Genomic DNA, 22262 nt, shown 5'->3' with positions numbered 1-22262 from the left:
ATAAAATGAGCATTATAATACCTCTCCAGCTGCCTTTTAGGGCCATTGTGTGACTCAAATAACAGAATATGTGTTCAAGTTTTTTTTGCAAGCCGTGTGAGTTATTAGGTATGACAAATATTCAAAAAAGGCATCAGTGGCCTTTTTCTGAAATTATTCTGTCACCCAAATTGGACACGATAGAGCACATTCACCAGGGACCCATACAGACTGCTAGATCTGAATGTTGGTGTAGGGCTCCTTTTCTGTCCAAGGCCTACTGAAGAGTTAACCATGGGAGTGTTATCTTACAGAGGAAACAACTGCTTATAGTTTCATTTCCTAGAAACTCAGATGTCTATTTTTATGCAAGCCCATGGCCACATCAGTCTTTGCCCCTTGAAGAATGGCACATAGGATTGCTATTAAAGAGAGCTCACATTTGTTGACCACTTACTACAAGTCAGGCATCATGCCGAGGGCTTGATGTCTATGATTTTATGTTGGCCTCAAGGTGGCCTTTCGAGGCACTAATGAGGAAGCCGTGGCTTAGAGCCATCAAAGAGCTTGAGTGGTCTTGAATGGGCACCTGACTCCGCAAGCCATGCTGGAGACCCCTCTGCTCTACATAGACCAAGCCCAGCACACCCTGTTACCCAGGAGATATTCAGTGAATGTGGACTTCAATGATAAACAAAAGTGGTATATCTCTTATAAGAAAACATATGGAAAAAATTTTCAACAGAAGAAATACAAAAGGCAAAAAAATGCAGGGAAATTATTCAACCTTATTATTATTATTATTGATATGGGAAATCTACTTTTAGAAACTCTTCTTAAACACATGATCAAGGATGTAGCAAACTTTTAAACATAGCCTCTGCAGCCTGGCAAAGAGAATATCTCATGTCCAGTTTTGGGCAGGGGTTCGTTCTTTCATTGTGCTTTATTGTTAAATGGCATGTCATATAACCATCAAATCATTGTTAAAAACAATACTGAATGACATAAGCAAATATGCATGATATGATGGTAAATGAAAAAGCAAGCTAGAAATTGATAAGTACCATATATTCCTGATGTTTTCAATATGCATGCTAGATGCTTACTGAATGTCAGTTAATCTGTGATGTTTTCATGAATAAATGTGTTACCTATGTTTCTTAATAGTTTCACAAAAGAGCCCATCATTCTAATCATTTTACAATACAGAAATCTGAGTCTCAAGTGACTCACCAAAAGCAGAGAGCTCTTTATGTGGCAGAATAAAAATTTTTAATCAAATCTTTCCACTGACAAAGCCCCAGCTAGTACTAAAATGCTTCTCAATATGTGAAATAAATACAGGAATGAGGAGATCAGTATTAGAAGGAAACATGCCAAAATGTAACAGTAGTTAAGCAATTTGCAAAATAAAAACATTACTCTGCTCTTAACTAGAGCAAATTTCTTCATGGCCAAACAAAGGAATAATGCACACATTTACTAAATTAATAAAATCTGATTATTAAAAAATTTGAAAGATGGTGCTGAAATTGCAATCAATACAGATTAACCAACCAGTGTCTTTGGTTAAAAAACAAAATTCAGCTGAGTAAATCTGAGGATCTAATTGGCTTGATGACGCAATTCATGAATCGGGGGCAGCATCCCCTGTAACAGCTAGAAGGGCGCTCCCAGGGGTTGTACAAAATGGGCAGTTTTACAGGAGGAAGGGTGGGGCAAGGGAGCTATTAACAAAATGTTCATAGTTCTGATCTTCTTTTTCGTAAATAAGTCCCTTTAACAGTTCATATAATAATGGTTTGATGATGATAAACTCCTCTAGTGTTTTATCATCTGGGAAGGTTTTATCTGCTCTTTGATTCTAAATGATAGCTTTGCTGGGTAGAGAAATCTTGGCTTTAGGTCCCTGCTTTTCATGACTGAACACTTCTTGCCAATCCCTTCTTGCCTGCAAAGTTTCTTTTGAGAAATCAACTGACAGTCTTATGGGCACTCCCCTGTAGGTAACTAATTGCTATTCTCTTATTTTTTTTAAGATTCTCTCTTTGTCTTTAATCTTTTGTTATTTTAATGAATAATAAAATGGCAACAAATACATACCTATCAGCAATTGAATCTGAAAAAAGAAACTAAGCAAACAAGAGGAACAGACACAGAATCACAAATATGGAGAGCATTGTGATGGTTGCCAGATGGGAGGGGGTGTGTGGGGGAATGGGCAAAGAGGTGAGGGGATTAAGAAGTACAAACAGGTAGTCAGAGAATAGCCATATAAAGTACAGTATAGGAAAAGGAGCAGCCAAAGGACTTATACGCATGACCCATGGACTTGAACAATGGTGTGGGGACTGCCTGAGGGAGTGGTGGGGGGAGCTGCATGGAAGGGGGCAAAGGGGGAAAATTGGGACAACTGTAATAGCATAATCAAACATGATTTAAAAAAGAAAGGATTATTCTTGTGTCCTGACATCTATTGTTTGGGGGAAGAGAACCAGAAGGGTTTTTATCATGCAGATTGCCTCTTCCTCCTATGGGGTGTGGAGGGGGCCCACAGGACAGACTACTTTACTGGTGCTTGACCAGAAAATTCTATCCTGGTTGACTAAGATGATGCTTATGGGAGATGTTGAAACTGTAATTAGATCAGGTGTGAAATCTGGCTTTGGTATCATGGGCTTTTAGCAGGAGTGACACCATTTTGGGGCTGTGGTTTTCTCTTTAACACTGAGGACCTCAAGAATAGATCATTTATATTTTAGAAGCCATCCAAAGTATAGGGCTGAGGTTGGCACATTAGGGCTGTGGGCCATGTCCAGTGTGCCACGAGTTTTTGTATAGCATAAGGTAAGAATATTTTTTAATGTTTTTGACTGATGAAAAGGTTAAAGGAAGAATATTATTTCTTGATGTGTAAAAGTCATATTAAAATCAAATTCTAGTTTTCACAAGTAGTTTTATTATTTGTGTATTTGTTTATATATTGTCTATATCTGCTTTTGCAATGCAGTGGTAAACTTGTGGAAGTGTTGAGTAGTGGTGTCGAAGAGCAATTGCCCGTAAAGTGTAGAATATTTACTAACTGGGCTTTACAGGAAAAAGTGTGCTGCTCATGATTTATGGAAAACAAATGGATAAGGTGTAAAGTCAAATAAGTTTTAAGATCTCAGTCTTTGGTGCCTCTTGTGATGCATAATAGCTATTGAGTTCCTAATTTATGTAAGACTGCTTTATATCACTTTAGACTTTTTATTTTGAAAACTAAGTCTGTTGAACTAAAATAATAGAAAGTAAAAAAAACAAAAAGTCTTTTTATTTTCAAAATAAGTGAGTAATATTCTTGTACTTTAATTCTTTTTGGTATATAACAACACATTGACATTTATGGTAATTACACTTTGTAGAGATTAGCCTATAATTAGAAATATTTTGAAATTTGCAAAAAGAGGATATTTGGTCATAAATCTATTAGGAAATGTTCCAGTGGGGGTTCTGTCTATAAAATAAATAGCACTTAAGTAAGTTCCCTTATTCACAGTGCCCAGTTAGCCCCCAGAGGGGTGCACGCAACACACATCTAGTTATCACGCAGTTCAGTGCAGAGCAATATGACAAAAGGGTAGTGAATTCAAGTTGAAGGCTTTCTAGCCCTTGTTCCCCCATTCCTTGTCTCTTCCCTGTCCCTATCTCATTCTCCAGCCAGCCATCACCTCTAGTTCAGCCCAGCCCACCCATCTGCAGGCTCCCCACCATGACATAATCCCTTGCTCCACAGTTTGGCTCAAGCAACTTCCTCCTTTAGAAATGCATATTCTGATACTACCTTTTCAACTCAGGCAACTTGGCTTTTATTTGCTCTGTGATTTCGACAATAACTCAGAGGAGCCATGGAGTGCAAGGAGCTGTTGTCCCCTGAAGCCTGACACACAGTAGCTCACAGAGGTGCCCAGTAGTCTTCAGAATGGTAGGTAGGAGGAATGAGTGGAGGAGGGAGGAGAACAAATTCTCTCTTAATTGAGTATAACATCTCAAGATGAATTTTCATTTGTGTAGAATTTTGCAGAAAGGAATTAAATCTAACCAGATAATGGCTACGCAAAGAATGTGTGATAAGGACTGGGAATGCAAATTATTATTATTAGTTAAATGTATTAAACGTATTGGGGTGATGTTGATTCAAGGGAATGCAAATTAAATGTAGAAGGTCAGGGGTTTAGGGGAGTTTCTTATTGCAACCAGATAATCATTCTCAACTTCCTCATCCAGTGGCCCCTGGGCCCTCCTGGGGGACTCTCCCCACCTCTCGTCTCTCACTGAACGCCCAGCACCTCCCGCTGTCCCCTCATTCTTAGCTGCTAACCTCGCTTCCTACCTCACTGGCAGCACTGCAGCTGTTGGAAAGAACTTCCATCTGTTTCACTGTCCTTGTACACCAACCTACAACTTCTTCACCCGTATGTCCTGCCTAACTTCCTACTGTTACCTATCACTGTGTAACAGGTCACCCCAGAACTCACTGACTTAAAACGACAGCCATATACTGTTACGTGTTGTGGGTCCAGGGATTGACTGCACTCAGTTAGGTGGCTCTGGCCCTGAGTCCCTCAGGCAGTTGCAGTCAGTGCCTGAGGCTGGACTCACCTGAAGACTTCCTCTCTGAGGTGTGCTGCCTGGGCTGGGAGACTCAACAGCTGAGGGCTGGAGGAGCCAGGGCTGCTCCAATATGGTGGAGGGAGGGAGGGAGGGAGGAAGGGAGAGAGAGAGAGGGGGGGGGGAGGGAGGGAGGGAGGGAGGGAGAGGAGAGAGAGAGAGAGAGAGAGAGAGAGAGATTCTTTCTGCTCTTCATCAAAATACTCACAGAAGCCTGCCCAGGTTCAAAGGGAGGTGAGAGCTGGTCAACTAATCTGTGGCCACTTAAACTAAGGGTAAAATTTCTATGCTCCTGGCTAAGGCCAACCTGCCCACTGGTGTGCTGGGTCTCCTCCCTGCTCACCTACTCAGGGTCCACACCTTAGCCTTCTTCCCCTTCTTTCCTACAGCATCAGCATCATCGTTATTAATGTATTTTAATGATTATTTTGCTCTCATGATCTGAAGTGTTTCATTCTTACCAGCATTACAACAGGCTGTTATTTCTCCCATCCTAAAATAAATTTACTTGACCCTACTGGCCCTGTGAACTTCTGCCAGTATCTTTGTTCCCCTTTGCAGGAAACTTCCCAGAAATGTTTGCCCTCTCTAATCCCTCTCCTCACATTCTATCAAGAACTTTGAAGTCATATTTTATTTGGCTTCACCTTAAAATATATTCAGGATCTGGCAAGCTCTCACCACCTCCACCCCTGCCAGCTGGGTCTTTTGCTTGAATTACTGTAATAGGTCTCCTGGTTTCCACCCCTGCCCCCCATCATTTCTTCTCAGCACTGCAACCAGCACGATCCTTCTCAAATCTAAGTCAGGCCACATCAGTCTTTAATGCAAAAACTTGCCTTGGATCCTCATGCCACTCAGAGTAAAAGCCACCATCCTTGAATGGCTAACAAGGCCCTCCATACTCAACAGGGGTGCTGGGGGCCCTCCCTCTTTGGCCTCATCTCCTTTCACTTGTCTCCTCCCCCTGCTCCAGGCACACCAACCTTGTTGCCATGTTCATGAATGTTCCAGCATGTTTTCACCTTGGAGCCTTTGCATTAGGCTCTTCCCTCTGCCTGGAATGCTTCTCCAGTGGACACATCTGCATGGCCAACTTCCTCCTTTCCTTGAGATCCTTGCTCAGATGTCACCTCCTCAATGATGCCCACCCAGACCACCTTATTTATAGTTACAACCCCATCTCACATTCCTGATCCCCTTGACCTTGCCCCACTTTTTCCCTTTCCTTAACACTTAACAACTAACATTTGATATAATTTATTACATTTATATTTTTTGAGTTTATTATTTGGAGAACATAACCCAACACTTAGAAGCAGGTACCTGGCACATACCAAGTATTAATAAATACTTGTTGAATTTTGTATCTTTAATAATTTCTTTCCAAATTATTATGTTGAGGTTTTAGTGCTTCCTCTGTAATTTTTAGAATGTTTTGCTAAAAACCATACATATTCTTTGTGAAAAGAAACAAAAACAAACTCAGAGTAGTTAGAGAAGGATATAGAAATCACTATTAAAAGTTTCTAATGTGTTCTTCCATACTTTTCTCTGCTAATACAAATCAAATGTGTGTGTGTGTGTGTGTGTGTGTGTGTGTATATATATATATATATATATATATATATATATATATAAATATATAAATCATAAGGTGATTAAACTATGTGTTGTTGTGATGCTCCTTTAAAAATTGATTTTGATTTTTTACAACCTAATGATATATCTTGCATACCTTTTCATGTCAATATCAATAGCTCTACCATCTTTTTTAAAGGTATGTTCTGCTATTGGTGATTTCCCATTTTTAACCATTTCCCCAAATTCAGGGATCATCATCTAGTTCCTCCCATTCTATTTCAGAGAGCCTAATAAGATACTTTTATCTGAAGACATGTAATGTTTATTATTATAAAAAGATGCCCTCGGTTTTTCTTGTTTCCTCTCTCTATGAAATCCTTAGAAGGCTCATGGTGGTGGGACATTTTGCTTAGAGAATTTTGAAACATTAGCAGCTTCAGGTTCTGGGCAGCTAGGAAGAATCCCAGCTGGGGTCGGATCCTGGCAGATAAGTTTCAGGGGGCTCCAGGGCAAGCCTCAGAATCATAGAATAAGCTGCAATGGAGAAGGAGCATTGAGGTCAGTTAGCTCAACCCCCACTATTTGTGGATGAGAAAGTCAAGGTTTAGGAGAATTCAGATGGTGGCCCTCCATCAGACAGAGGATCTGACTTTCAGTTCATAGGTTGCTAACCCCCAGAAAAAAAAAAAAACATGAGAAGTCAAACTAATCCTGGGCTTCCTCTAACTCATTGCAAGATGCAAACCACTAAAGCTCACTTCCCCACTTCTACCATCTGTCCTTCTGAGTCCTCAGATTGCATCTGTGCATCTGTTACAAACTTTCCAAGTCTTGGAGATAAAAATACTATCTGAAAAGCCCAAAGTTAGCAGCATGTTGGTGAATGTGCTGTCCTGTTAGTCACATGGCTCCACAACCACAGACGTTCTGGTAGGAATCTAACAGGGGTCTTAGATCAGGAGAATTGCCACAAAAGCAGTGCATCCAAGGGGATACATTTTGCCACTTTGAAGGGTGGTTTATTCAAGCTGTTGTTTGAAGGGTGGACAGGCATATTACCTTTAGGCCTGACTTGCTGTTGTCTTGCAACTTCTTGTCTCCCCCCCACGCCATGGATTTCCCTGGTATCAGAGAGCCCCATGTGTGGGAGATACACAGAGCTTCTGAGATGTAGCCACAGAAGCATTTAGTTCCTAACTGGGCAGAAATGGTGTCTGACTCCTCACGGTCCCCCTACTTTGTCTAGCACAGTGCTCTGCATAGCGTACATTCCCATTACTGTTTGCTGAATGACTATGTGAGCACGCAATTATTTATTATAAAGGTAAAGCTCACCATGCCTTTAAATTTGCAAATTCATAAACTATCCTAACATAGCATTGCTGGACAGCAGATGTGATTTATAAAAAATATATCATCGAAAAAGTCTCTCTTTTTCCCACTCAAGTCATATCTTTTTTTAGTATTTGGAAACATTTCTTATAAAAACTCTAACACAATATCAAAACATTAATGCCAAGAATCCTTCCACTGCAAAGGAAATTAACCAAAATGTAGACATACATTATACCACGTACTCTGGCTGTAACTGAGACAACTGGAAGATGATTGATCAAAAAGGAGCTTGAATCTTGGTCCAAAATTGCCCCTCCAATTTCTGCTTCCTCATCAGGAAAATGAAAATACTTATATGTTCTTTAATTTCCCTGCCAGGGTTCAGTGATGTAATATAAACAGTGTCTACCTCAGTACCTGGCACACAGTAAGTACATGACAACAGGCAGCCCTTATAAAGAAAGAAAAACATAAATGACTGATGACTGTTCAATGTGAATTCTACATTTTCCATTTTTTAAAAAAAAGAGGTAATTTACTGAAAGAATAGAACACCTGTGCATACAAACTCAAACATCCCCGTTTTTACCATAATTAGCTCATTAATTGAGCATCCAAATTTACCCGGCGGATTTGCATGTGTAATTAACTATGATTCATCACTAAAGCTGGGCCTATGTCATGGTGTATTATGCTATTTTACACTCACATTCTTGAAAGATGGATGTCTTTAGACAATCGTTGCCCACCAGAAACAAGCAAAACAAAATAACGTGGATTATTTGTATTAAATGAGGAAATAGACCTGGCTCAATGCTGAATGAACTCTTACATTTAAAAATAACATTGGTTGAAGCTAAGGTCCCAGCTTCGGTCTGAAGCAGGTAGATCCCAATGGTTTGAAAGGGGAAATTTCCACACTTCAGAATATTTCTATTTGAATAAAGAAATATTTCTCAATTTTCCATCATCTTCTCAAGGCTGTCTTTTAAATTAGGAAGCTTCAAAGGTATTCTTTCTCTTTGACAAATTTAGAAAAGTTCCATTCATTGAGTCAGTTTTCTTCCCTTACCTGCTTAATCAGAACCCAACCATCTCATCGTCGTTAATTTCCTTTTGCCATGGATTTTGGAATGCAAACTTGCTCTTATCGCCGAGGTGCAGCTGGAAGAAAGTGAAGAGGCGTCTGGTCTGGCATATAGCATTCCAAGGGCCTCAGCTAATGAGCACAGGACAGGGACAGTCCCATTCTGGCTGTGCCTGTTCCCAGGAGAGACAAATGATCTCCACACTCAGCACTCTCACTGGGGTTTCAGGTTCAAGGGGACAGTTCTGAGAAAGCAGTCTGATCATGTAGCAGTCTTTCTGCAGCTCTGTTTCCCATGGCCTTCCTGTCACCTCTGCTTTCCTTCTGTGGCACTTTGCAAACTTCCACCCTTCTCTTGGAGGCCCCAAGCCCTCCTGGTTTCTCCTGGTCTCTTGGTCAAAAAGCTGATCTTTGGAAAAACTTTGTGATCGTTCAATGTGAGTCTTCCATGGGACTCTTAAGAGTTCAAAGCCTTGATTTATTCAGCAAACATTAGTCATGCACTCACTACGTGGCAGGCATTACAATGACAGGTTGCATGTAAAGACAAGCCAGGTTCTGGATCGAGGAGGGTTCACCACGTAGAGGGAGAAATGGGCGAGTTCACATGGAGACTTCTGCAAAGTAGCACAGCCGAGTGGCCGAGAGTGCAACTCTGTATGTATCTGAAACGCCTGGGTCTCACCCGCTGCCAGTTCTGTAGCCCCTGAGTCAGTTTCCTCACTGTAAACGAACCTATCTCTTCAAACAGGGATGAGGATGAAATACTTGTCTAAATGCTATTGTTTGAAGTTATCGGCATGTGAAGTGACTTACAGGCTTTGCAGGTAATACAGTGTCTTCGAATATTTGTCAGTCTGGACAGAATTTGCTTAGAGTTCATTTCATGGATAAGTTTAATACAGCCTGAGATTTTTGTCAAGAGTAGGGGTCTGCACACTATAGCCTGTGGGCCAAATTTGTCTGGCCATCTGCTTTTGTACGGCTTTGTGAGCTTAGAGGTTTTTTAAAAATAACTTGAATTAGTTACATTCTAAAAGTTATTTAAGTACTCACAGAATAGCCTCAATTTTGCCTGAAACATTTACTGTGCAGCCGTTTACAGAAAGAGTTTGCTAACCCTCCATCTAGGCCAACAACACTCTCTAATAGAACTTTCTGCAGTGATTAAAAAGCATTCCATTTTGCACGCTCGAGTCCTGCAACCTCCAGTCTCACGTGGCTTTTGAACACTTACAATGTGATTAGTATAACTGAGAAAGTGAGCTTCAAAACTGCATTTAATTGGAATTAATTTAAATAGCCATGTGACGGGTGGCTGTCATCTGAGACAGAGCAGCAGTAGACAGCATTAAGTCTACAGATTCTGTATTCTGTCAACGTTCCTGTCTCTCGGCTTCACCAACCCGCAGACGCTGGATGAGGCAAGGTGAAGGCAGCACTGTGAATCAGATTCTTTGTCCCAGGCTAGCTTTCATCATCTGCTAGAAAATGCCTAATGGAAAGTGCTTGAAACGTGCATGTGTGAGCATATGCTTACATCATCTTCAGGCTGCAACTTTGACTCTGTCTGTTACATCTGCTTTAGTTTGGGGTGAAGCACTTGCCTTTTTCAACCCTGCAAGGCCCCAAATTAAGGAGCTTAATCAACTTGATACAGTTCAGGCTGCAGGCAGAGAAAACGTCACTTAGCAAAGCTGTGTTTTCTTTCATTGCTGCTTGCAGACTGGCTAACTGCAGCCTTAGTTCATTTCTCTTATGTGACTGCTGAACACGGTGAGAAGCCCCTCAATGCGTGTTGTCATTACAAGTACAGTTGACACTTGAACAATGCAGGCTTAGGTGTGCCGACCCCATGTCCAGTTGAAAATCCATGTAGAGCTACAGTTGCCCCTCTGCAAACATGCTTTCCTACCTGCAGACTGAAAATTCTGTTTCTGATCTGCTATTGGTTGAATCCTCAGATGCACAAACTGGGGTTATGGAGGGCCAACTCTATATTTATTAAAAGGAATCCACGTGTAAGTGGACTCGTGCATTTCAAATCCATGATGTTCAAGGGTCAACCATATTGCCAAACCATTTTCCCTAAGAGTAAAGTCACAGTTGATATTCTAGGGGTGTAATGTATAGTATGGTGACTATAGTTGCGAAAAGAGTAGATCTTAAAAATTCTCATCACCAGAAAAAACAATCATAACTACCTGATGTGATAGATGTTAACGAGACTTACTATGATAATCATTTCACTATATATATGTGTCTACACACACACATACACATATCAAATTGTTACCTTGTACACCTTAAATGTTATATGTCAATTATATTTAATGTAACTGGAAAAACAGAAGTCATGGTTGCCAAGTGTTCTGCCCTCCAGGATAGCATTAGGTGATAGTTATGTCATGTGTTTTGGGATGGCATGACAAGGGTCTCCATCTTTCCAGCCTTCAATATCTGAGTCTTTCTTGCCTATACATCAGCAACATCATTATCTCATATTTTAGGTTCTCTCATGGCAGTAATTTATTTCCTGGTTCTAAATTCTACACTGGCTAAAATTGGGTTTGCATGTAAATCCAATGGAAATAGAATTTCCAATAAAAATAGAAAGTCCAATTAACACTGTCTTAGCATAACAATTTTATGGTGTCTTAGAAACTCCTGGAAGTCAGCAGTTCAGAACCATTATTTCTGCTTCGCTCTGTGAGGATCCAGATACTCTGAATCATCCACCTTGTTACTCTATCACCTCTAGTATATTTTCCTCGTTTGCCTTGTCCAAAGTGGCTGGCTACAACGTCCATATTGTAAGAAGCTTGGTGGAAATAGACAGAAGGAAGGGGAACAGACCCCCTATTTAAGGGCATGCCCCAGAAATCGCACATTTCCCTCCCTCTCATTTCACGTTGGCTATAACTTAGTCTCGCGGCCATGCTTAGCTACAAAGGAGTTTTGGAAATATAATTTTTTTTCAGAGTGGTGTGTGCCCAGCTACAGATGGTGACTCTATCACTAGGAGATGAGAGGAAGGGGAACAGATATTGGGAGTTATATAGCTCTATGAGGATAATAAAAAGAATTCATTGGAAGTATCAGAAAATACCCCATGAAATAAGAGCAACATACAGTTCCGCTACATGCATATAAATATTGGCATCTTGTCTGGAAAGAATTAATGGGCTTTCCACATTGTATTTTAAATCTCTATATGTTCTCTCTCCTCCACTAGATTTTGAGCTCCTTAAGAGCAGAGACTGTGTCTGCTGCCCCTAGTAGATATTCAGTAAGTATTTGTCAAATGAAAGAATAAGAATCAGTGGGATTCTGATTTTTTTAAATAAATTATTTCTCACAGATACCTGGTACAGTTGTTGGGGAACTTTCTGGTCCTGGTCCATTGTCTTGATCCAGGAGGGCTGTCTGGGTCATAGTGTTGTTTCTGTGTCTGTCATTTTGTTGTAGGGGGGCGTCTTCTCCTGAGCATAGGGTCTGCCTCAAAAGGGTGTAAAGGTAGTGAACTTCTGAACCAGGACAAGGATCCAGTTCTTCTTCCAACCCTCAATCCAGACAGAGTTCTTTCCCCAAGCTCATGCGTGATCAGTGCAATAGGAGATCGGGAAGGTGCAATTACTTCTATCTAGGTTGATCCCAGAAACCTTCTGGAAGAAGACAGGTTTAAACTAGGCAATATAAAAGCAGAGCAGATATTTCCTCTAAGGAATCCCAGGGCAAAGAGAAGAAGCAGAACACAACCTTGGGGAGTTTGGGGGTGTAGCCTGAAGGAACCTACTTCAAGGAGAACTTTCTTTTAAGTATTTTGGCTTTATTTCACTATTTATTCATGCCTTTAGCACAGAAAATGGAGCACTAATTAATTGCCACGTATTATTTCCCATGAGGATATGCACAGCCCTGCTCTCTTCAAAGCTTACATTCTCAAGCAGAATGAACATTAAACCAATAAGCACATAAATCATAAGCACACACATGATCAACAAGTTACTTCGTGGTTGTGCTAAGGGCGCTGAAGGAAATCAAGCAGGGAAGTCATGTACAGAGTACATATACCTCTCTGTGCCTCAGCCAACTCACCCATAAAGCAGAGATAATGATAGAGGCCTGCGACTCCAAAACCCCCAAACTGAAAGCTGTGTCCTAATTCAGTTGACACCAAACGCGACATGATTGGAATTTATTTAAATGTGACTCTTGACCTGAACTGAATGAGCTAGTTGTTCCTTTTTTCTTTTTTAATCCCACCTCAAATGTCAGTCCTGTGCTTCGCTCACCCAACTGTGTGTTTGATTAGGGAATGCTGGCCCGGGCCCCAGGAGGAGTATTACATAATATGGGGTCATCGGCCATCGTCATCGGCAGCCGTCCATCTTGAGAGACGATGGTGTAGCTTCTTAAGAGTCTATCTGCACCGCCGAGAATGGCTGTGCAGTCCGACTCGGGAGTGACATGGTATCTGTCTCCTCCCATGTTGAATCGACATCTTGCGATGACGCTGGAGTGTCCTCTCCAGTGAAGCTGAAGCTACAGAGCCTGGGCAGGGTGATACGGAGGGTCTGCTGTTGCCCATGCAGCAGACCCCCCCTCTCTTCGCAGCTGAAGGGTCCAAGGGAAAGACGGAGTCAATACAGCTTGGCTTCAGGTGCGCCGCAGGAGTTGCCGGTGTTGACTACAACGTCGAACCGCCTTAGGGACTCCGGCTCCGGATTTTCTGTCGGGGTTTACTCCCTTAGCCTTCCCCCTGAAGAGGTATGCCGCAAGGCAGCGGAGGTTTTTTGGAGTCAGAGTTTTCCTTCTCTGATGTGCCCTGACTGGAAGATCGAACCAGCGACACTTAGCTCGCAGGCCGACGCTCAATCCACTGAGCCAAACCAGCCAGGGTAATAATAATATGGGGTACATGCATCATATTACCTTGTAACATCTGAGAAATGCTGAATTTCAAAACATTTCTAGCCCCTGAGTTTTGGGATAAGGATTGAGGACCTTTAGTACCACCTCATGTGGTTAGTGTGAGGATTAAATGAGTTTACATATATGTAAAGCACTGAAAATGATGCCCAGCATCTCATAAGTGCTACTAAGTTAATATGTGTTACTATCATTGTCACTATTATTACATGGGAAGGGGGGGTTTCGATCATCTGGCTGAAGAAAGCCCCCCTGAGGATGAGTCACCGAAGCAGATACCTAACAGTTGAGAATGACCTGGCTCTGAGAAGAGAAAGAGAACGACAATTTCAGGAAGGGGAAACAGCAAGTGCCAAGACTGGCTTAAATGCAGAACAGAAAACACGTCAGATGTCTGGTGTGTGGTCAGAAAAGGGTGAAGATAGTTGAAGGTCAGAGAGATAGGCTGGGGGCAGGGCATTCATGATATAAGCAGCGGTAAGGACTCTGAATTTTATTCACCGTGTAATAGGAAGTCGTTGTAGTTGATCTGATCCATGCTTATAAAGAATGCTCTGCTGCTGTTTGATGAATGAATTGTAGAGGAGAAGGGGATTGGGGAGACAGACCAGTCTGTCGGCCAGTGCGGTAGTCCAGGTGACAGCTAATGGCTTCTTAGAGCAGGGAAGTGGTAGTAGACGAGGAGAAAAGTGGACAGGTGCAAGAAAAAGTTTAGAAATAAGGAAGAAAAACACTCTAATAAATTTTGCATTCTGATTTATAATGTGTCTGTGTGTAGAGTCTAAGAATGCCACAGTCTTTGTCTCAGGTATGTGACGGTCAATGGTTTGCTGGACCCAGGTCGCACAGGCTACCAGAGCAACTCTGCACATCTCTTCCCAACTCTGTGTTCAGCTCCATCGCATGGCAGCTTGAAATGGCCATGCTGGGAGTATCTACACCATGGCAGTTGGCAAGTGCCACAAATCAGGACTGAACACGTCAGAGATTGGGGCTCAGGGAGGAAGAAAGCTGCTTGTTAAACACTTACCAACACAACACTGTTATTTTGTTTTTCTTCATCTAAGAACCTCCGTTGCCACAAATCACACACACACACACACACACACAAAAAAAAATACTTCAACTAAGCATATCCTGAAAATCTCCATTTGATGATCATTGTCTCTATCACTTCATATTTGTAACTCAGTTAATTCAAGGATCCTCCCACTTCTTCCCAGGGTGTCATCCTGGTTCGTGGGAATGAGATCAGAGAGGGCATCTGGCCCATAATTTGTTTTTCTTCTCCACTTGGCCCTCTCTGTAATACCTCACATCCCTGATCCCAAAGATCAATCACTCTTAGCAGCATTACTTATTGCCTTCTGATGGTGGAGTTCATGAATCCACTATGTTGTCTGACAGAAGCATAGCTGGTGTAGGATCTTATTCTTGGGGACCAAATAGCTTACTCTACTTCTCTCCTTTCCCTCCTCTCAAGCCTCTCCCCTATCTTGATTTAATCATTCCTCCCTCAGTAGTGAACATTTTTCCTAAATCCTTGAGTAAGATTGAAACTCAAAGAAGATATACCATATTTATCTAAGGGTTTCTTGTACCCTCTGGCTGATTGCCATGTCTTCCCAGGGATCTGAGAGCTTCAGATTGAGAAGTATAGTCTTAAAGCATAACTAGAATTTGGGTGGGTAGAAATGATAGGTAGAATATTTCAGGTGGAAGGATCTGTGAGTCAAGGAACACCAGGTTAGGCTTGGGTATAGTGATTAGAGGAGTTGGTAGGGCAGTTATATCAGGTACAAGTAGACAAGTTGATAAGGAGAAAATTATGAAAGATTTTAGATGCCGTGATAAAAAGTTAGGGCTCATTTTGTAAAAAAGAAAACCATACTGAAGATTTGATAGCAATGTAATATTAATGTTTGGGAAGCTCAATGAGTGGGGTGGATTGGAAGAGTAGGGGCCTGGAGACAAGAATGAGGCTTTGGAGCAGACCAAGGGTGGAATCATCTCAGCTGAAATTGTAGCAGTTAAAATGGCAAAACAAAGCAAGGACAAGGTCAAGGATTATAGTAAAGGTCAACTGGACTCAGTGAATGGTCTTAATGATGGGGAGGAAGATACAGGGTAGTGAATGAGAAAATAACCACAACATTGTATTTCTAATTCCAACAAGCTTTAGGCACGTAAGTATATGTGAAGAAGCCCTTTGAGATCCTTGTGAACCATCTTGCACTAGAGAAAATAAAACTGAAGGAAATTTCACTAATTTACCTCTTTATCACAGGAATTAAGGGAAGTAGGCATTCAGTTTGTTAGATATCAACATGATTGGTTGATTCAGTCAATTGTGAGAACAAATAGTTGAACTAGAACCTATTGTAGAAACACAGTCTGGATTATTCCACAAATAAGCACCAATTAAACAAAAAAGAATGTTCTGGAGTAAAATATTGATAGAAATCCTAAAACTTGAGAGCGGGTCCATGGTTCAACCACCCTCTAAGTAAGGCAGGACAATTTTAAGGTAAAATGGTGATTAGTAAAGTTCCCCAGTGCTTCTCTTATTCCTTTTTAATGTATTTCTCCCCCGGGTTCAAGTGTCTCTTGTGTTAAACCTAAGTGCTCAAGACTAGTAGTTTCCCATATGTGCCAGTTTTCCTGAGAGAGTCATAGTTTATGCCTATAGTTTTTATTTATTTTTTTAGAAAGAGGGAGAGAAACATCAGTGTGTGATTGCCTCTCTTGTGCCCCCAACTGGGGACGTGGCCTGCAGCCCAGGCATGTGCCCTGACTGGGAATCGAACCCTTTGGTTCTTAGGTCAATACTCAATCCACTGAACCACACCAGCCAGGGCTATTTATTTATTTTTAGTGAGAGGGCAAGGGACAGAAAAAGAGAGGGAGGGAACCATCATTGTGAAAGAAATATTGATTGGTTGCTTCTTGTATGCACCCTCACAGGAGACCAAACTTGCAACCCAGGCATGTGCCCTGACTGGGATTCGAACACGTGACCTTTCACTTTGGGGGACTACATCCAACCCACTGAGCCAAGCTAATCAGGGTTGGCATAATTAATAACAGCTCTCCCTGCTTTCACTCGCATAAGTATCCATCCTGTTTGATTAGTTAGGGATCACCCAGACAGTGTCCTGACTCTCTACTCCTTTCCAAATTTATGTAATGTAAACTCAGTGTGTAGGAAAATGTTCATCCCAGAATCAGCTTGGAGATGATTTCCAAAAATATCCAAGAGGAAAGCCAGAGTATAGAATGGCAGTGCCAAAATGTCAGGAGTTGGGTGACCTTGGGCAAATCAGCTAATATCACTGAACTATGTGTGTCTTAATCTGTAAAAATGAGGCTAATGGATCTCCTTTGTGGCCCTACTTAAAATATTAAGAGGCTTGAATATTGCGAAAGACTCTTGTAATGTATAGCAGAGCAGGATTAACAAACACTAGTCTTAATATGTTTTTCTTCTCAGATGTATTTGTATTTTTACATTCCTTTACCCTTCAAACTTCACACTTTGATAGCGTTTAGATAATGATGAATAGGAAAATGCCCCTTCTACCATCTTAAAAGATATATAACTGAAAAGCTAAGAATCTAAAAGCTAAATATGTGACTAAATTATAATTAACCTCAGTGATTGACAAATATAGTCATGGGTGGAGGATGCTGTTTAAACAATTGAGAAAACAGCTGAGCTTTTTATTTTAAAATATAGCAAATGAGAGATAGCGAGTGGAAATTTTCAATTCTGATTCTTGTTATATTTTAGAATGGTGACTTGTTCTTTCTTAAACTTTTAGGTGTTTCCAATGTGGACACTGAAGAGACCATTCCTTCTCCTTTTTAACATGATCCTAATTTCCAGACTTGGGGCTAGATGGTTTCCTAAAACTCTGCCCTGTGATGTCAGTCGGGATGATCCACATTTCCAAGTGGTTGTAGACTGCACCGACAAGCATTTGACGGAGATTCCTGGAGGTATTCCCACCAACACCACCAACCTCACTCTCACCATTAACCACATACCAGACATCTCTCCAGCCTCCTTCCACCAGCTAGACCAGCTGGTAGAGATTGATTTCAGATGCAACTGTGTACCTATTCGACTGGGGCCAAAAGATAATATTTGCAACAGAAGGCTGCACATTAAGCCAAGAAGCTTTAGTAGACTCACTTATTTAAAATCCCTTTACCTGGATGGAAACCAGCTTCTAGAAATACCGCAGGATCTTCCTCCCAGCTTAGAGCTGCTGAGCCTTGAAGCCAACAACATCTTCTCGATCAACACAAATAATCTAACAGGACTGGTCAACATAGAAAAGCTCTACCTGGGCCAAAATTGCTATTATCGCAATCCCTGTAATGTTTCATTTTATATCGAAAAAGATGCTTTCCGAAAACTGCCGAATTTAAAATTGCTCTCCCTGAAAGATAACAATATTACAACCGTCCCCACTGTTTTGCCACCTACTTTAACAGAACTCTATCTTTATAACAACATCATTGTGAACATCCAAGAAGATGATTTTAATAACCTCAATCAACTGCAAATTCTTGACCTAAGTGGAAACTGCCCTCGTTGCTATAATGTCCCATTTCCTTGTACCCCCTGTGAAAATAATTCTGCCCTACAGATCCATGTAAATGCCTTTGATGCATTGACAGAATTACAAGTTTTACGTCTGCACAGTAACTCTCTTCAGTCTGTGCCCCAAAGCTGGTTTAAAAACCTTAACAAACTTAAGGAACTCGATCTTTCCCAAAACTTCTTGGCTAGAGAAATGGAGGATGCCCAATTTTTGCATCATCTGCACAACCTTGTCCGATTGGATCTGTCTTTCAATTATGAACTTCAGGTCTATCGTGCACATATGAAACTCTCAGATACATTTTCCTCACTAAAAAGCCTGAAAGTTTTGCAGATCAAAGGATACGTCTTTAAGGAGCTAGAATTCATTAACCTCTCCCCATTACTTTCTCTTCCCAATCTTGAAGTTCTTGATCTTGGCACTAACTTTATAAAAATTGCTAACCTCAGTGTATTTGAACAATTTAAAACATTGAAAGTGATAGATCTTTCAGTGAATAAAATATCACCTTCAGGAGATTCAAGTGACGTTGGCTTCTGTTCTAACACCAGAACTTCTGTAGGAGCTCATGGGCTCCAGGTCTTTGAAGCATTACATTATTTCAGATATGATGAGTATGCAAGGAGTTGCCGATTCAAAAACAAAGAAACTCCTTTCTTGCATTTTGATGAAGAGTGTTACAAGTATGGACAGACCTTGGACCTAAGTAGAAATAATATATTTTTTATCAAGTCCTCTGATTTTCAGCATCTTTCTTTCCTCAAATGCCTAAACTTGTCTGGAAATACCATTGGCCAAGCTCTTAATGGCAGTGAATTTCAGCCTTTAGTGGAGTTGAAATATTTGGACTTCTCTAACAACCGGCTTGATTTACTCTACTCCACAGCATTTGAGGGGCTACACAGCCTGGAAGTTCTAGATATAAGTAGTAACAGCCATTATTTTCAATCAGAAGGAATTACTCACATGCTAAACTTTACCAAGAACCTCAAGTTTCTCAGGAAACTGATGATGAACAACAATGATATCTCTACCTCCACTAGCAGGACCATGGAGAGCGAATCTCTTAGCACTCTGGAATTCAGAGGAAATCATTTAGATATTTTATGGAGAGATGGTGATGACAGATACTTAAATTTCTTCAAGAATCTGATCAACTTACGGGAATTAGACATCTCTGCAAATTCCCTTAGTTTCTTGCCTTCTGGAGTTTTTGATGGTATGCCTCCAAATCTAACGACTCTCTTTTTGGTCAAAAATGGGCTCACGTCTTTCCATTGGGAGGAACTCCAGTATCTGAAGAATCTAGAAACTTTGGACCTCAGCTACAACCGGCTGAAGACTGTCCCTGACAGATTATCCAACTGTTCCAGCAGTCTTAAGAAACTTATTCTTCACAATAATCAAATTAGGTGTCTGACAAAATATTTCCTACAAGGTGCTTTCCAGTTGCGATATCTGGACCTCAGCTCAAATAAAATCCAGGTTATACAAAAGACAAGCTTTCCAGAAAATGTCCTCAACAATCTGGAGATGCTGCTATTGCATCATAATCGGTTCTTGTGCACCTGTGATGCCGTGTGGTTTGTCTGGTGGGTTAACCATACAGAGGTGACTATTCCTCACTTGGCCACGGATGTGACTTGTGTGGGGCCAGGAGCACACAAGGGCCAAAGTGTGGTCTCTCTGGATCTGTATACCTGTGAGTTAGATCTGACTAACTTGATTCTGTTTTCTCTCTCCATCTCAGCAGCTCTCTTTCTAATGGTGGTTATGACAGCAAGCCACCTCTATTTCTGGGATGTGTGGTATAGTTATCATTTCTGGAAGGCCAAAATAAAGGGATATCAACGCCTGATATCCCCAGACTCCTGCTATGATGCTTTTATTGTGTATGATACTAAAGACCCAGCAGTGACAGAGTGGGTTTTGGATGAGCTGGTGGCCAAGTTGGAAGACCCAAGAGAGAAACATTTTAATTTATGTCTCGAGGAAAGAGACTGGTTACCAGGGCAGCCGGTTCTGGAAAACCTGTCCCAGAGCATACAGCTTAGCAAAAAGACAGTGTTTGTGATGACAGACAAGTATGCCAAGACTGAGAATTTTAAGATAGCCTTTTATTTGTCCCATCAGAGGCTCATGGATGAAAAAGTGGATGTAATTATCTTGATATTCCTTGAGAAGCCCCTTCAGAAGTCCAAGTTCCTCCAACTCCGGAAGAGGCTCTGTAGGAGTTCTGTCCTTGAGTGGCCAACAAACCCACAGGCTCACCCATACTTCTGGCAGTGTCTAAAAAATGCCCTGGCCACAGACAATCATGTGACCTACAGCCGGGTGTTCAAAGAGACAGTCTAGCTCTTCTTTGCAAAATGTGACTGCCTAACTTGTGAAGGAGAAGCTTGGCTGCCTAGATTTTCTCAAAGATGTCTCTCCAAGAGTGGTTTTAAAGTTCTCCAGTACTTGGGCTTGCCAACATCAGAAAAGCTTCACCAATATATGACAAAGGAATTGGGAAAATGGGATTTATGTAATGCATTGAGCTGTCTTTCCTATCTCTCTATGCTTCCGTTGGCACTTGAGTCTCTCCCTTCTGCTCCTGTATAAAACCCTATTGGGAACATGGTAGCAAGTAGAGGAGTTGGGGCTCTGCTTCTCTTATAATTGTGATTATTAAATAGACACATGACCACAAACTTAAGAACTACACTTCCACCCTTAAGTATTGGTATGTATATAAATAGGGTAAGAAATGCTTGGGGTCTGTCTATATGACATCAAAATGTACCCGAGTTAGTGCTATAAAAACCCAGTTAGCTCCCCGATTAATTACTTCAGTGTCATCTAGCGCCCCCTCTCTGCAGACCATGTGTTGGTACACAGCAGGCAGTTGCTACCTGTCAAAATACCACTCGCTTTTCTCCCTTGGGCCTGTCTTGGGGTCCGTGGGGAAATAGTAAGAAGCATCTTTACCATTGATGGGCATAATCTATCTACAAATGGAAAAAGAATTAAAGTGATCTACTTTCATACAGAGTGATGCTCTTTACCTTTGATGATAATTTATCTGCTTAAATATTGTATGGACTTTTTTGTTTGCTCCCCCTAAAATTCATAGGCTGGAGTCCTAACCTTCTGTGGGATGGTGTTCGAAGTCAGGGCCTTTAGGAGGGGATAAGATCCTGAAAGTGGAGTCTTCGTGAGGGGATTAGTGCCCTTGTAAGAAGAAGCCAAAGAACTAGCTCATTGTCTTCCTACCACGTGCGGATACAAAGAGAAATCAACAGAGTCTGCAGTGCAGGAGATGATCCTCACCAGAACCAGACCACACCAGCACTCTGATCCTGGATTTTCACCCTCCAGAACTGTGAGAAATAAATGTTTGTTGTTTAAGCCACCTGGTCTATGGTGTATTATTATAGCAGCCTGAGCTAACACAAATATTTTTATCTGTATTGTAAAGTACTTTGTCCAAAGTAAAACTGCCTCATTCAAAGATCTTTCAAACCACTTTGTTAACTAATGCTGTTTATTTATAAGTGACTGCAAACTTGATCCATCGACATTAGATGGTTTTGATGGTAAGCTTTCGAAGAGGACCCAAGAGCATGCATTTCTTTATAGTTATCAGACAGGGATGACAATGATATGACTTTCTTTAAAATTTGGGGGTGGAGGAATGAGGGAGGAAAAACTGAGGTTTAAAGACCTTAAGACTGAGAAAGCTTCAGTCTTAAACTTCAACTTTACATCTCAAAAGTGACAGAGAGGACCAAGACATTCCGAAGACATGCATACTTTCAACTGGGTTGAAATTCACATGAGCTCATTAGTTGGGAGCTACTGTATTTTCCTCATAGATGGAAATGCCACAGGTTTAACTGTAAGTATGGTTGTAAATACATAGTATATGAATTATTTCCAAAGGACATGCAATCAATTACGAAGGGTCACGGATTCCCAAATTAATCTCTGGAATGAACAGAGAGAGGGTTAAGTTGCCAGAGCCAACCAGTTGACAACTTCTGTACTTATCGATGCCTCCTTTCTTCCATGAAAACAAAAATAATAACATAGACAACTGG

General features: G+C 41.1%; 1 protein-coding gene across 1 annotated transcript; it reads left to right on the top strand.

Annotated features, from left to right (window-relative positions):
- Positions 1-17370: 17370 nt before the first annotated feature.
- TLR7 (toll like receptor 7) lies at positions 17371-21574 on the top strand. Its single transcript, XM_090264308.1, has one exon. It carries the CDS (start codon positions 17401-17403, stop codon positions 20533-20535), a length of 3135 nt encoding a protein of 1044 aa, XP_090120434.1. The 5' UTR covers positions 17371-17400; the 3' UTR covers positions 20536-21574.
- The last annotated feature ends 688 nt before the right edge of the window (positions 21575-22262 follow it).

Source organism: Furipterus horrens, unplaced genomic scaffold (assembly GCF_987537825.1).
Source record: "Furipterus horrens unplaced genomic scaffold, mFurHor1.1.pri manual_scaffold_17, whole genome shotgun sequence".
Taxonomy (NCBI): domain Eukaryota; kingdom Metazoa; phylum Chordata; class Mammalia; order Chiroptera; family Furipteridae; genus Furipterus; species Furipterus horrens.
The sequence above is the reverse complement of the archived record's forward strand: the minus strand, read 5'-3'. Positions and strand labels throughout refer to the sequence as shown.

What these genes read in the sequence shown, in the direction of transcription:
- TLR7 (XM_090264308.1), top strand. Translation starts at nt 17,401, where the DNA reads ATGTGGACACTGAAGAGACCATTCCTTCTCCTTTTTAACATGATCCTA.